The sequence below is a fragment of the Dermacentor variabilis genome, chromosome 11 (genome assembly GCF_050947875.1).
Source record: "Dermacentor variabilis isolate Ectoservices chromosome 11, ASM5094787v1, whole genome shotgun sequence".
NCBI lineage: Eukaryota > Metazoa > Arthropoda > Arachnida > Ixodida > Ixodidae > Dermacentor > Dermacentor variabilis.
This window is the reverse complement of record NC_134578.1, coordinates 115738286-115755356: the sequence shown is the minus strand read 5'-3', so window position 1 is coordinate 115755356 and position 17071 is coordinate 115738286. Positions and strand designations below refer to the sequence as shown.

Below are 17071 nucleotides of genomic sequence, written 5' to 3'. Positions count from 1 at the left end.
GTGTCAAAATGTGAAAATTATAGATGTTCGGAATACAGCTGCTATCATAAAAATATAAGCAATCGAGAAATCGCATACAGTTTTGATGCAATGCGAAATGTTTTTCTTTATCCAACTCCGTGATAGACTGATTCGTGGTGAATACGTGTCGCTATAATCACCGTCTGTTACCTCTCATGTGGTGTATTCACTGGCAAACCAGAGGCTCCTGGTGACTCGGGGAACAAGTCCGGCGAGTTTCTGTCTGAAATTGCGCCGACTGGCTTCTTCTCTTGGGGTGGCGATATGCGGAGCCTCTTGAGAAGATGTGCTACGGGAGGATACGGGGTACCGTCTGATTGGTAGCTCTGTGGAAATCAGAGAGAGACAGAGAGGGAGAGAGAAGGAAAACCTTTAATGTACACAGGGGGTGTTTCTCTCGCCATACGCGTAGCAGGCTTGCTACAGGTGGCGAAGGTCACATCTGAAGCGACGCATTCATTCATGGTACACAGGCACACAACATACATATAAGCTCGCACAGTAACAATAACGTGTCGGGTTGGGGCTAATATTTCTGAGAAAGGCCGAAAACCGCCTTGGTTGCGTGAACTATAGCAGCGCTGCTCTAAGGTCTGTCTGCAGTCGGCCGAATCTTTAGTTAGCCCGCGCGTGCGCTGACTTCGATGTACGCAAGCGCCTTACGAGGTAGAGAACTTAGGCCACAAGCGATGTTAGGGGCGCGCTCGCAAAGCGCGCGGACCGTGCCGCTTTTTAATGGCTTCCTTGCGGTGTTCGCTCTCGCGTGGTATTTTGGTTTTGCGCAATATAAAGTACTCGGTAACATTGTTTTCGTTGCGTTGTCCCCTGTCACGCCCTAGTATACAGGGGCAGGTAACCTCGTCCAGCAGACAGACGTTTTTTCGCCCGCCCCTGCGTCAACGTTGCAATAATGAAAGAATTGTTGCCATGACTTCGCCTAAAGCTCTGCCATAAACGCTTTGAGACCATTACATACAGCCCTGCGTATACAGAAGAGCGAATGAGCGCTCCATATGGCGGCACGTGATTGAAGGCCACATAGTGTGCTATTAAAGGGAGAAACGTATTTCTCAACCAAGTATGAGGTGAGGATATGACGCTTTTGGGCGAGCGAGAAAACGTAATGACTGAGGAGTGTCAATACCATAGCCTAACGCTGTTCTTTCTCACCTTGATGACGGAGAGGTACACTGGCATGCCCTTGAAGTGGTCCAGAAGCGTCGAGATTGTGCCCCGCTTTCGCCCTTTCAGTGCCTCGCCGTACAAGTCGTCCAGCACGTCTCCTACTTGCATTTTGTCCTGTGCGCGATTGTTATTCTTTTTTGTATTATAGGGTTAGTGGTTCATGTATGCAGCGCAAGGCATGCAGATAATGATATCAGCATTAAGGAAAAGAAATTGCACTCGGCTAGTTGTTTGAACATACTGAAAGTTTTGCTCAAGAACAACGTAAATACAAGACAGCAGCAGGTAAACAAACACAGGACACGAAGAGCGCCTTGCTTCTGTCCGGTGTTTTCGTTGTTGAATGAATTCTGTAGTTTTACGTGCCGAAAGCACAATTTGATTTGGAGGTTCGGCATAGTGGTGGACTCCGGATAACTTTTACCATCAGGGGGTCCTTAACGTGCCCCCTATGCGAGGGATACGGGCGTTCTATTCTTTTTTTCTTTGCGACTCGCCCTCAATCATATGCGGCCGCCGCGGTTGAGATTTGACTCCGCGACCTCGTGCTTAGTAGCGCAACACTATAGCCGCTAAGCCAGCACTGTGGGCTGGTTTCATTGTTCTTGCGCACAAATTCTAGCACCGCATCAGAATTCATCATAGTGTCTGACACACCAAGAAAAATACAAAAGAAAGAGAGAATCAACTTTTGTGCTGAGCCCTTAGTGACGGCAAGAAGATGACAACAGCAGCACTACTCGAAATCAAGCAATTCATTAGGCGTAGCATCAGTATCGGCGGCGAGCTCCACCACTGGAAAAGCTGGCGCCACCCTCGGCGTGACGTGATATGAGGGATCACGTGGACGCAACGGCCGCGTTGGCTGCTTCGGGAGCGCCGAAGCGAGCTTAAAACGAAAGTTTAAAGAGCCACCTGCGCCGCGGTTCTGATTAAGTGGTGAAGCTTTACCGCCTTGGGCTCTGCTTCACAACGTTTGAAAGTACTATAATAGGTAGTGGCTGCCTTTGGAGGCGTGCAGCATAGTAGGCTACTGCTCAGTGCCGCAGTGCCGGACGTACTCAGCGTAGCCCAGTGCCAGTCTTATTCACACGGAGCCGCAGGGCAAGGAGCTACGTGAAGCTTGGCTGGCGAAACTTAGAACCGGCAGACAGCCAATGGCTACAGCTCGGGTGTACAGCAAGCACAGACGCGAGGAAGATTTCTGCTACGACGTTGGGACTACGCGATATTCGGTGAGTAGCAGAAAACGCGCACTGAGACGCTCGGCCGCGCCCACTGCCTGGCTACTGTTATGAAGGTTTGGTCTATGAACTTGTTGATGCTAGATACTGGCAAGTTCACTAGAGCGGGAAGGGAGCGGTATGACGCACATTTAAAAAAGGCATGGCATATGGTCATGTTTGTGTTATGAATTAATGCACTGGAATACGAAAAAGAAGCAGAGGGAAATCGCACGCTGAGAAGACCTATAAGCATACATTGCGACGCAACTTGAGAAATAATATTCAAATGTCCAAGAAGCTAGACAACAAAAAAAGATTGAATCGTCGCGATGGCACATCACAGTCGCCGCAGGCGTCGAAGTCTCTAGAACGAAATTATTTTTGAACAGTTCTGATAGCGTCCATGCAACAATGGTTGCTAGTGTACAGTCAAATGCTCCTATGCTGCGGCCCAAAGCTTACGGCACAGTGCGAAAACGCGCTCACAGCGAAATTAAAACATTGTGCGCGGACATGTATGCATGCAGACGCACAGTCGGTCGCTGCGAACCCGTGCGATCGCTGCATTGAGGCTTCATTCTGTTAGGCCCCATTTGGTTATAGATACAGCCCACTGTAAGAAAATATTTTACATAGTTTACTCTCAGCGTTTGCCTACCTTTCACGCAAGAAGCCGGCTCGGGAGACTCCATCGTGGCCACCGCGCGCAGTGGCATTCACTATACGTATTCGGTAAAGAGATAGCGTCTGTAAACGATTCTGTGCTTTCAGTTTGCCCAAGATTATTATATCGACAGTCAAAAGCTTCCCTCGTCTTGAGAGTACCTTCATAAATGTCCAGGAGGGCTGCCGCGTGGTGTTTTTATGGAGCGCCGTAAGCAAAACCAATGAGGAGCGCGCAGCGTGATCCCTCATACCACGCAAGCGAGGCGCTTCCGACAGATGGCGACTCCGTAACTCCTCGCCGCCAATAGCGACACCAGCACGATGCACAAGCGAAAATTCGAGAAGATATAGCAAAATATTTTAGTGAATTTTGCGAAACAAGTATGATGTATAAAAGTTCGTTTTCGAGACCACACACACAAAGCGCTGCATTTGGATGCTTGTTAATGTACGCTTCTTTGTCTTTTTATTGGTGAGTCATGAATGCAGTTGTAAGCCATTACCATTGGGATTGCGTGCAGGTCGCACCCGCTTCAGAGCGCTCTCGGTCTCACCAGATCAGCTTGCTATAGGATTTCCCTCTGCAGTCAGTTTGAACCCAGTGCATGTTGATTACTCTTGTAAAAGGCAGGGAAGAAATTTCTCTAGCCTTGCAATCCTATGAATGTGGCGAAAAGAATTCTTCATGGCATTTTGATACCAATTCTATGAAACGCTATGTGATCCATTTTATCCATGCTGTGGCGACGTACTTACTACTGCTGGACTCTGTCAATAGTAGTCTATAGCTTGTAGTGGTAAGCATCTCCACTGCACCTGAAATGTGCCTGTTGCAGCCCTTCTATTTATTTATCTATTTCTAACTTAACTGAAACGAAATATACACTCGCTAAATAATAATGCCGGCAGGAACCATCTCCGAACGGCTGCGGACGTTATGGCCATCAACACTGACGCGATGTAGCGACGCACCTTCATCCCGTCCCCTATGCGTGTCATGTATGAGTCGTGGGCTCGAGCCGGCCTCTTCTGTCACGCTTCACACTTCCCACGGTGCGCCATTTAGAGGCGCCTCCGCGAAGCCAGCGCGCGGCGTGTGTCCTAATTTGGCGTCAAGGAGGTTCATCGAAGAGTAGCGTATCCGTACTGACTCGTTTGGCGTCAAACAGATTCATTTAAGAGCGGCGGCACGTACACGGTGGCACATGCCCAGTGACCCAAGTTGGGGCGAACACAATTTCACCGAAAAGCGACACCTGCCCAGTGTCCCAAGTCCAGTGCCCCAAGTTGGTCCCGACGTTACGTTGGACCCGTTTCCCTGGCAGCCCTGTGCTCTACCCGTTAGACCATTGACTACCGAGAGCCACTGGCTATGTGCCACTGGGTATATGCGGCAATGAAATTGATATTTCGAAGGCTCACACGAGTCACTGCTGCTTGCTCCCACAAGCAGCACCACCGCGAGTGTGGCGTGGGATAGATCGACAAATGCATAGATAGATAGATAGATAGATAGATAGATAGATAGATAGATAGATAGATAGATAGATAGATAGATAGATAGATAGATAGATAGATAGATAGATAGATAGATAGATAGATAGATAGATAGATAGATAGATAGATAGATAGATAGATAGATAGATAGATAGATAGATAGATAGATAGATAGATAGATAGATAGATAGATAGATAGATAGATAGATAGATAGATAGATAGATAGATAGATAGATAGATAGATAGATAGATAGATAACCTATAAACATTGATAGTTCGCCAGAAAAGTGCAGGAAGTACCCCAAGGATGTCAACACATTAACTTTAAATGCAATTTACACATCAGATTTATAGTTTACAACATTGATGGAGCTATAGAGCTACATTTTTCATTTTTCATTTCATTTTTCAACAGTATCCTTCGAATTACTGTTGTCAATATCCGCTGAAGTGCATATTTTGAGGTTACTAATGAGTAATTTAGCGCCTTCAACAGTGATAACGATTCGTTTCATGTATGCGGCGTCATGTTCTGGAAAAGTTGGAACAGTGGAAAAGTCCTCCTGGGCGAAAACAGATGAAAAAAGAAAACATGCTGAATATGGTGGGGCAATCGGCGGCAGAAATAGGTATGTTATCTGTTCCGTGTAATGTTATGTGTCAGTATCTGTTGTCGGACATATGGCTTGCCAAATTTTTTGGGGATTGGAAGTTAGCAGCGATGGTAGGTCTTGCGAGTAGCAATTTTCTTTTGTGGAAGATATCGCTGAGCAGTAATTGTTTTAACTGTCTTTGTATATCTGCCAAGCCTCAGCAGTGCGCACGCGTTTAGCCCTGTTATAAGAACGCTTCTTTCTATTCCTTAGTTTACGAAGAGACTTGTTAAACCAAGGGCTAGATTTGTCGTTAGTTATGGAGACTATTGGGACGTGCCGGTCTACTAACGCAGTTAATTTTTTCCAGTAGAGGACCGAATTGTCGTTTGCGGGTCAACAATTAAATGAATGCAGTAGCACTTGTCAAAAAAGTTCTTCTAGTAGGGAGTCGTAATTTGCTCTGTTATAATCGCGAATCTCTTTTGTTGTTGTGCCAGACACAGGCTTCGTGATGCTAACATCTATTTGAACGAGGTTATGATCACTAAAGCCGCTCCTATTTGAAATGGAAATTAATGTGTCAGGAGCGTTGGTGAAAACCAAGTCCAAGATATTGGAAGCGCGTGTAGGCGCCTTCACTATTTGGAAGAGGTTAAAATGTAACTGTAGATTTATTTGTTGCAGAGACGCATGGTATTGAGATGACATATGTTCCCAGTCGATAAGCGAAAAATTGAAATCACCAAGAAGATAAAACTGGTTGGATGGACACAGCTGGAGCACTTTAGTAATACTATCCCGCAAGTCCTTCAAAAAGGAATGGTCACAGTCCGGTCTCCGGCAACAGGCGCCAATGAGTACTGCACTGGAGGATACTTGAAAAGCAGCCCACAGAATCCCGAGAGGTGACCCGGAATCGATAAAATATGAATGAAGGTTTTTTTTTTAATAGCGATAACTACACACCCACCGCGCTTATCGATGTGGTTGTTTTTATAAGTTTTTGAAAGATTATTTCCTGGCACTATCTGTCTGAATCACTATCACATAGAAAAGCACAAAGTGTATAGCGTTTAGGAAGCAAACTTCGGACGTTAGTGTAGATCACTGAAAGCCAGAGAGCGGCTTGCGGCAAGAAATGCAGCTGATTTTGCCATTTTGGAATTGTATGTAGCTCTCTGGTAGATCGTATTACTGAGTCGCTAACGGTGTCGTACACATTATCACATTCATCTGCTGTGTCCCGGAAGTAATTTGCAAGATTGTGCTCAGCCGTGTGCTACTACGAGCACCAACTTAAACTTGTACGGAAAAAACAACTCAGAGGTTTTAAGTGCGAGAGCGTGCGTCGTTACGTGCGTCTGATTATAAGGCACACCGTTGTGTGGCACTCAGGATTAATTTCGACCACCTGGGTTCCTTTAACGTATACCCAAAGCACGGTAAGCCTCATTTCTGCATTTCGTACCCATCGAAATGCGGCCGCCGTAGCCTCGCAGAGGCAGAAGACACTGTCCATCTGCATACACGCCTTATAAATGAGGCAGTTCCGCTATTCGCATGCTTGTATATTTGCCGTTGATGTGTTCTCCTAGAACTTCCTTATTTTGGTATCGCAAAGGCTACATTTAAATTAAGGCACGCTCCTTCATAACCAGACTTTTTTCCGTCGAGCATTGGACTGTGTAGTTGTTCTTGTTCACTGTGACACGTAAAGAAAGTGCAGCTTATCAGCTTCTCTCGACTAAGTGTTATTTACCACAGACAAGAACAAAATTATGCCAAGGATCTCTTAGTATAGTAAGACGAAAGAGTGGCTGCGGCAATCAAGACGAGTTGGACTAATGAGGGAAGAATCAGAAGCAAAATACATCCCGGAATTTGAAGTGAGCCGTTGTAGTATTTAAATATTTAAAGTGGGACAACACACAAGAGAGAAAAAAAAACGCGGTCACCTAACCAACGTTTTGTGCGACACACGAGAAATAAGATATAAAGAAAGGAACGACAAGTAGATCTAAACGTCACGTTATCTTAGAATTTATAAACCGGTAACACAGCAGAGCAAACCAAGAATTGTTGCAAGAAAACGTTCGCAACGGGATTATATTTTTTGAAGTCGCTCTTTTTTTACTTGAAGATATTTGGTGGACGGACACGGCTTCATCGTTTTTAGTTGTGACAAATTTGTTAGGAACTCTATACTGATTACCTATGTGACCGCTTCTTAACCTTGCGTCGCTACCACTTATTAGCAGCGCCCGAGTTGTATTGGGGCTGCCGCGGCCGTGATTCAAAGCGATGACAGAGCTAAACGCCGTGGCCACTAAGACCCTGTAGAGGGTGGCGCCTGAACCTTACAGAGGCGTAGCTTTGCAGCCTGTTTTCTCACGTTATCTGTTGCAGTGTCTATGTGGCATAAGCAATATTTATGATTTTCAGTACCGCAATTTGTGAGAAATTATTATGCAGATTCAATGCGCATGTTGAAATCTATGTGAAGCTAAGCTTTCGTGGAGCGGTTAATTAAACGCCGAACTGTTCAACTTCTGCACAAACTTTTGCAGGATAATGCTTTGCGCACCTGAAAAACTTCTATCCCGCCATCTTCGCGAGGGCTGATTACACTGTCCTAAACTGCGGACACAGTCTCTAGCATCAGGCAACATTGCTCGGCGAAAAAAAATCGACCGTTGTTGCATCTCAACACGCCATCGGCATTATTTGACCGCTTCCCACGTGGGGAACATTTCCCCATCACCCAGCTACACGTCTATTTGCCCGAAGCTCACTGTTGTAGGCCAAAGAAAGAGGCTCCCTTCGAGGTTACAACTGCTGCATCCTGTGGAGGCGGTATCGACCGTCAAAGCGGGGCTCGTCAAATTGCTACAGGCGGACCGTCCAGGAGAGCCAACTGATTGCGGCCATTAGCCAACGTCGACGACCTCCGTGGGAAAATCATAGACCTTAGTTTCCCGAACGCTTCGTCATTGTGTCGTAGGCTTGTTGGAATGTTCAGCATCAGAGGTGAAGTTCAACAAGGTGGTACGGCCATGGGGGGGGGGGGGAGCGCTGTGAACAGCGCGACTCATGACATTGGCCGGAAGAAAGTAGCCGTAATTCCTTTTCTAGAAAACTAGGGGAAACATTATTCAAAAAAGACATATTGAGTGTGTCTGGAGAGCTCTGACTAGAATCTGACTACTTGTTTCAATGTGTAAATAAACCTATTCTTTTCGCTTCTACTTTCGGGATGCACTCATCCATACCATACCCCGAGTAATGAAACCATGCCGATCAGACAAACCACGGGAAAGAAGGTATAGCAAGCTCCTCCTTAGTAAAGAACTTATGTGCTTGAAGCCAGTAAGTATATTTAGATAACGCTTGTTTGGTGGAGTGAGTTAATAGAAAACACTGCATAATACTGGCACCTCTCTCGCGTTGCAACCAGATGGTGTTTCATACAGGCAGTCTGATTACACAAATGCTCTCTTGTATGTCAGCTAGTAGGTAAGACAGCACCCGCAACAGTTGCGGTGAGCAAAGTCGGGGGAAATTTTCATACAAAGCTTCATCCCACCTAAGTTAAAGCCGAATATTTCAGCGGTTCTGCGGCTTGGGTCGATAACATTCCGCGGAACCTAAGAGTTGTAACGGCGCTTCATTACGCGATCAACCGGATACGTACGTCTTCGCCTGCAACGCTTCCTTCATCCACTTGTGTGACCACGGGAACTCCAGCGGCAAACCTGGAGTAGTAAAGAAAGTGTTGTCAGCGTGGTACCAAACCTTCCCTGAAGCTCTTCCTAAAGGGCAATAATTTTGCAGACATGATTGTTGGAGCTAGTTTCGTTTAAGAATAATAAGTGACTTCTTAGGAGCGCTTCAGAACAGATGTCTTTGGAAGCATTTGCTCTTGACAATACATCTTTAAAGTTGATATCATTCCCAAGAATGACTGTTCGGAAACATAGATACAGTTCGGATCTATGCTACACATCATTACAGGATGAGGCATGTACTGCAGTGGAACTCCACTTTCGCGCTTCCCTGGGAACACTCGGCGCCATTTAACACAGCTGCCAAGAAGCCTGCGTGTGGTCTCCGAAATATATGGGGCGCCGGGGCATGAGAGCGCTTAAAACGCGTCATGAGGAGACGGGACTCCTCCCTCGCGCTGCTTTCTAGACATGCTGCCCCATCTAGTGGCACTGCTGAGAAATCCGCGCATGACGTCCGAGACGAAAAGCTTGGCGCGCCGGTGCCTGCGAACGCTGAGAATTGTTACCTCACAATCCGCGCACCAGTAGCACATATTCTGTGACCCAAGTTGACGAGGGGCTTTCTGTGGCTAGGTTTTTTTCTTAACTTGTACAGTATTTCATCGAGGGCAATCGCCATTTAGAATGTTCACCGGCTCCTGCTGACTCTGTGGTGTTACATTTTTAGCGGCTTACAGGCTCAGCGACTTTTTCTGGTGACGGTTTGTGTGGTGAACAAGCGCGCCCACGCAGATTAGGGCGCTGACTCGTTCGCATTGCTTCATGTTTACCCTTAAGCTGGAACAAAACAGATCGCCTTTTAAGGACGACATGATCCAGCATGAGTGTTATCTGTTCTGTTCACGCTGTAGGCAAAAAGAAAAGAAAAAATACGCTTGCACCGGCCCGTTAGATTAGCTAAGCTAACCTAATAGATACCAATAGAGCTAGTCGATACGGTACATTCATGGTGAAAAAGCGCTAGAAAAACACGTAGATAGAAGACCACAGGACGAGCGTTGCTTCTTCGCAAACTGCCAGCTTGCGCTTTACTTTGCCCCCGTTAATCATCTCGTCTCCTCTGTCAGCCTCGCGTCGCGTCTGTTAACACATGTCACGTGTTGTTTCCACACGTTCCTCCCTTCACATATACCACTTTCTACTTCTTACCATTTTTTGGCATGTAGCAGCTTCCCCACAATGGCCTGCGCACGAGATATTCTGTAGAGCCACAGCACGGGGCCATATAGTTCGAACCATCATCCCGACAATAATTTGTGAGCGGTTCCAGCAATACGCCCACATTACTTCAAGCTTTATCACACAACTGAAGAGAAATTCCCCCATGAGCAATAAGTGAAATACAACCACTGCTGACAATCATTCAAAGAAAGAATCAGTTTTATTAACGAGGCCTAGGACAACCTGGTGATCTTGATACTAGCACACGTGAGAAAAGGCATAACATGTTGTCATATCATGTTAATAATAACAATAGTAAAAAGTTTCAGTTTCGCCGGAAAGGCGAAGCATCGATAAGAACTAAGGATAAGATAAGAACTAAGGATAATAGTTTTATCGACCGCATAAGCTTGTAAACATAAGCATACTAACTAAATTAACAAGCGTGGTGTCACGCGCAGACGCAAACACGAACATATCCCACTCGTCGACTACAGAAACTGGCTGTCAAAAGACTGAAGTGAAGAAAAGCGGCAGCAGCAGTGAGTGAAATGGCCTTTCTGCCGCCGCTCACATCAAAGCGAAGTAAGTCGCGAAAACACAGCGCAGTCCAGAATCTGTACCTGTAGAAGATGGCGTTCAAGATACAGCGGCCGGCCGGGCACGCACGGCCACTCGGAAGCGGTATGCACCCCCCCCCCCTTCCCTACCCTCGCCACGAAGTTTTGCGCGCGACAGAAGGCGGCGGGGTCCCCCTCCCCCCCTTCCCTCCGTGCTTTCGTCCGTCGCGTGCGGGAGATTGAGACGCGATCGCCGGCTCACCCTCGCACGATTTCGCTCGCACTTACGGCATACGGCGCGTGGCGAGAATTTTGTCGCCCTTCAACTTTATACGGAACCTCACGGCGACGCTGACGGAAAAATACGCCTGTAGTGTCTGTATAATGGCTATTGTAATAATAATAATAATAATAATAATAATAATAATAATAATAATAATACTACTAAATTCCGAGGGTGCTTAAGCATAGCCTTTAAGAGTGGACGGCGACAACATTCCAAGATCCCTGACTGCTTCTCGCGTTTCCCGTCAACTGCAGCTCATGTAACCGTAATGCTTACCGGCAAACGCTGTCGGCGAACGCTATTTAAGAAGGCGACCTTTCTGGTAGAAACACGGCCGTTTGCGTGGGCCACGATGCCGCCTAGGTGACCGCCACCTGGAGGTGTTGCAATGAACCGGGTGCGCCGCTTTATGGCCTCTGAGATTTACGCACGCCAGCGCGCGGAAATCTCGGACGCCATGACTGCCATAAAAACGGCAACAACGCTGAAAAAGGGGCTTTTGTTTTTAGTTACGGCGTAAGAATGTTTTCTGGTGTATGGAAATTACAGTCCGACGCTATCAGATCTGTTGGTTGTAGGTCGTATTTTACGATTTTCCTGATGCAATTTACCTGGATAAATTCAATTATTTGAGTACTTCCTTGCGCTACATGGGACGTGGGACGCCGACGGCAGATTTTCTGCGACATGGGGCCCGTAACACTATCGCGTTAATAATGACATCTTTACAAACATGCAAAATTTATTCATCAGTAAATATACAGCAGTCGTCGACTAGTTGCGTTAGATGCCTGTTGACGCAGAAACCACAAGAATCACCCGTATTTCTTAAGTGGTGAAAGCAGCTAACATTGCGGCATCACACGAACTGTGCAGCCACATATGAATAAAAAATAACGAAATTTTTAGTCACCAGTTTGGTTCGATGCTAGAAGCCGATGCTATGATATGAGTGATATGCCATTACTTCCAAGCAGTATTGTGTTGCCCTCTTACAAACACACAAACAAAAAAAAACCACGAGCAATACGACAATTGAAATACAACGTTATATATCAGAACTATACATTACTGCCCTTGTTGAGCAATTTATCAAACGAGTTACATAAGCGGCACCGTAAGAAAATAAAAAATATTATTTGGTAGACTAAATTACCCTCAATAGCACTGCTAAATCAGTAACTATTGTAAGCATGTGGTTTCACGGCATCCGAGATGTATCACTCTTATTCCGGTCCGCGGTGCTCAAGCCGGCGGACATCCACCGGCAGCTGTTTCCACTTACGCATTCTTCGTACGGCCCCGATGTGACGCTGTCAGATTAGCTCAGTTTGGGAAGTTTGTTGAAGGCTTCGCGTGGTCATCGGTTCACGTCAGATGCCGAGGTCCAGCAAGTGGTGCGCACCTGGTTTCTTGGGCAACCTAAACACCTCCCCGGTCGATGAATAAAATCTGCTTGCAGGTTACTGAAAATTTATCACCGTGCAGGGGTGTATGTTGAAAAATGAAAAGTGTAGCTCTATAGCTCCATCAATGTAGTAAACTATAAATCTGATGTGTAAATTGCATTTAAAGTTAATGTGTTGACAGTCTTGGGGTACTTCATGCACTTTTCTGGCGAGCTATCAATGTTTATAGGTAGCTTTGTATCTATCTATCTATCTATCTATCTATCTATCTATCTATCTATCTATCTATCTATCTATCTATCTATCTATCTATCTATCTATCTATCTATCTATCTATCTATCTGTTTTCTATCTAACCGCTTTCTCCCCGACCTCGGTCACGGGTTAGTCCACCATCGAATGGGTAGCTCACCAGGCTGCTGTGGTAAGGGAACAGGCTTCAAAACCAGCCGCCGGACCGACTTGTGTCACTCAGTATGTGACAGTGTGCACATATTTGTTGCTCTAAAACAAACCCCTTTCACGCCGACACGGATCACTGCATATGCGGGACTCAGTAGCTACCCAATTTTTGAAGAAACGCTTTGACGACGTTTTGGAGCTTTTGCATGTGCCACTCTGTCTGCGCTGCTCTCCAATTAATCTGTTTAAAGTAAACTCCGTTCAGTGGGCATGTACCGGCAGGGTTGTTCCGCTCTTCAGTGAACGTCTTTGATACCAGCTTGGGTAATTAGGTATGTGCCGCTGAACAATCGCAAGAAAATGCTTTAAATTTATACGATGATGCGTGGAAACGAACCCACGTCACAACTCTTCCCCAAGCACATCGTGACACGACGATTTAGTAGACTGCGCCATAAATGCACTGGGTATGGGCGGTATTTCATTTGAAGTATTTCACGCCGATGCCCTACTGAGCTGCGCCATGTGCAATGCGTATGTTCCGCTCTTCACTGGACAAATTTTGGTCATTGTGTAGGTGCCACTGGGTGTGCGGCAAGCGAGGGAACAATTTTCAGCGTTAGCAGGCGCCGGCCTGCCAGATTTCCTGTATCGCATGCCATGTGCAGGCCTAAATAAATTCAATATCGCAACGAGTCCACAAAGGAGCGCGAGAAGAAGCCATGAAAACGCCTTTCTCAGCGTTCGCACGCACCAGCGCGCCATGGATTTCGGAGGTCACGCGCAGGCTTGCCCGCGTCGGTGCCAGATGACGGCAAGTTTTCTTAGGGAAATGCGAAATAAGAGCACTGTTACAGCGCACATCTTCGAGGTTGACAATACGTTGTGTAGCTATATGTATTCAATGCTAAACACGCTACCGACGAGAGACATCATGAGATGGGTTGCGCAAATTTGTTGAACGAATAAAAGAAAGTAAGGTAGTTCGGCTTTGAAGAGCTTCCTGCTTGTTTCTAAAAAAATATAATTTGGCGTCCTTCCGCTTTTATTTGTAGGAAAAAATTAACCGACGATTACAATAGTGCCTATTGCGAAATTTCAGCGCAGATCTAAACATGTTCTCATGTCGAGATATATTGGCTGACGTGGACAGTCTGTCTCTTGCGGCACGTTGCAAAGAGAGCGAAGTGTGGCGCTTCTGCCTCGCTGATCCGGACATCACGAGAGCCAGCGCGTGGGGGACGCGAAGGCGCGATTCACAGAAGCCGCCGCCGAAAGACTTCCCAGACGACGGGCGCTACTCCGGCGCCATCCCGTGTTCGTTGCCGCCGCACTACGCTTTTCTTCTCACCTTTCGCCATACCCGCCTCCGCCGCTTTCCTCCTCGCGTCTTTCATCCCCCGCTGCGCTCGACATTCACTTTTATATTTCGCTGTGCTCATTCTCTCTGTGGCGTCGACGCTGGCAGTCGCCGTAGGAACTGGCACCTAAGAGCTGCCCTCTAAAATGCGGTAGCATATTGTTTATTTAATGGCAAAATATTCTCTGGGTAATTCACGCGCTTACCAGGACCAATGCGTGTGTGTGTGTGTATGTATGTATGTATGTATGTATGTATGTATGTATGTATGTATGTATGTATGTATGTATGTATGTATGTATGTATGTATGTATGTATGTATGTATGTATGTATGCATGCATGCATGTATGTATGTAACCATTTTCCAGCCTACCTGAGTCTTACGTTTCTGCCATGCTAAGCGGAATCGAATCTATGTCAGAGGGGCTCTTCAAGGACAGCAGCCCCAAGGATTACCAGGTTGCGTCATAAATGCATCGGGTGTACACCACTTTCAATGAACGCCTTTCACGCCCACACTTTGGCGAGCTGGGCCACATATACATTGAATATGTGTCACTCTTCAATAAACAACTCGCAAACTTAGGTTACTGAGTATGTACCACTGAGTGTGCGGCAAGCGAGAGAACTATTCTTAGCGTTCGCACGCACCGGTGTGCCACGCTTTTCGTCTCGGAGGTCACGTGCGCACGTCTCGGCAGCACCACTAGGTGACGCAGCGTGTGCACAAAAAAAGCGAAAGTGAGGAGCCAGGTTGCCTCATGACGCGTTTCACGGCATTTGAACGCACTCGCGCGCCATGCACTTCGGATGTCATGCGCAGGCTTCGCGTCGGTGCCACTAGATGGCGTCGAGTGTTCTTAGGGAAGCGCGAATGACCAGCCCCGCTGCAGTACACGCCTCCTACATAACTCGTTTCTACGGTGGCAATACGTTGTGTCGCTATATTGATTCAATGCTAACGCATTATCGTCGACAACCATCGTTAGATTACTTCTGCCGCATATTTTTTCTTTGTACAAGCCACTGAGTACGAGATAATTTGCTTAATTAACACGGCAAGCTGGGCGAGTTAGTGATTAAACATGTTCCTATGGGTGGGCAGTGCAACCCGGACGAAAGACAAGCGGAAGTACACGATACGAGCGTAATTGACTTACCCGATGCTAATGCCGAGGGTATCGCAAGGGACGAACTCGAAGCTCTGGTACAGCTGTAATTTGAAATAAATTTAGCCCAGCGTTATCATTATCCTCGTATATTAGGTCCCGTAAACTAAATATAACTTGTCGTTGCTTGGAATGCATCTATACCATTCTTAATGATCTCTGCATAGTAGTCCCGCATACGTGCATCGCTCTTATTTCGATATCAACCCCATAGGCGATTTGGCTGTCCGGGCACCGTTGTCGTTCTCGGGCTGTCCTGCCATCAAAGGCGCTAGCGACGCTCGCGTGCCGAGGGACGTTCAGATGGTCGGCAAAGACGTGGTTGTGTTGGGCTGCAAAACCAAGGAAGCGCTTGTGGACGCACCGTCAGCGCTCTGCTCAAGCGGCTAGTTGCCGGAGCCAGGAGAGCGTTCTGCCTTTCCCCCTGCTGGCATGAGCGGTCTGCGCCCGCCATAGTTTCAGCGCACCAGCGTTAGTACTGGGCGTTTCAGTGCAGGAAGCCCTCGAATGCCCGCAAAGTGCCTGGAGTGGCCACTCGCACGGCAATTTCGCATATATTGCGGGCTTCTTTCGCGCTCAACAAAACACTCTTATGTAGCACGTATTGAGGAACAGAAATCTGCGTCAGAAGTTTTTCATGTCGCTCTACAATTTCTTCAATTACACTTTTCACCTAATTGTAACATTTGGGAAGTTTATTATTAAGTAAGACTAATGATCTAATCAGGATAAATGAAAAAAAAATTTTTGAATATCTCCAAGCAACGGCAAACAAAATTTGTACCTTTTTTGCAAAAACAAAGTTTACCTTTGTTCTTTCCAGCTGCGTGGCATTTGTATATCTTTAATTTCTCGCTAAATAGAGCTTGGACATCCTGCACAAGCAGTGGTTGAGTACGAGTGACAGAATTCAAATGAGGAGCGCCTTCATCATCGGGCAAGTATTTCGACGTCCCGGGTCTAATCGGGTCCAGCACTTGCCTCCATTTCTCGATTACTAAGGCTCTGTGCGCGATAATATCGACATCTTAGAAATTTTCCAGCTCTAGTGTATTACTTTAGCTTGAATTTATCTTCGCCTTAAGTGTCCTGTTGAAGGAAAATTGTTTGAAGGAAGAGGAAGCGTGCGCAGATTTGGTATTTACTTTCCTTTGGGTATGTTGTTAGCAAACGTCCTCAATATTTCCTCAATAATGCTCGCGGTATTACCATCAGACGGAATGAAGTGCGCGACTTCTCGAAACTTACCGAATTTCTCCACAAATACTTACCCCTAAATGCCAAGTCTCGTCCAGGAAGGTTGCATTCTGTAAAACACAACAGCGCATTAATTTGTATTACCATTTTGATGATTTTGTCACTAGATTTAGCGACTTGCTTGTCTGTTTTGCAAAACAAAAATTACTATTTAGTCACCACAACGACATGACAGAAAAACTGGCAACATTTTAGTGACCTTAAAGTTAGGAATGTTGCTTCAAATATAACCTTCTAAATCGTAATTTATTGGTCAAAAGCTACAATTCAACGGCCGCATTTGGCTGTGCGATGTGCGGAATATCTCACTACTATAAATCAATGGTTGCCTTCACATCGGTAGTGCTCACACTGGGCTTCACAGCATGGTGGCTCAAACAGGATCCACAGTACGCTGAAAAAGTGCATGCCTTTTTTTTTTCCTACTTGTTCACGGAGCCGATTTGAACAGGCCTGCACTGTCATTAAATATGTTCCAATACACTGAAT

General features: G+C 46.3%; 1 protein-coding gene across 2 annotated transcripts in view; it reads right to left on the bottom strand.

Annotated features, from left to right (window-relative positions):
* LOC142564092 (uncharacterized) overlaps window positions 1-17071 on the bottom strand; it is a 96721-nt gene that overhangs the window by 35059 nt on the left and 44591 nt on the right. For both annotated transcript variants that reach the window (XM_075674937.1, XM_075674936.1), the window contains exons 8-12: window positions 16597-16632; window positions 15317-15369; window positions 8884-8944; window positions 1192-1320; window positions 172-347 (exon numbers count right to left, since the gene is read on the bottom strand). In XM_075674937.1, the coding sequence (XP_075531052.1) occupies window positions 172-347; window positions 1192-1320; window positions 8884-8944; window positions 15317-15369; window positions 16597-16632 (455 nt within the window). The remainder of the gene's footprint in view (window positions 1-171; window positions 348-1191; window positions 1321-8883; window positions 8945-15316; window positions 15370-16596; window positions 16633-17071) is intronic.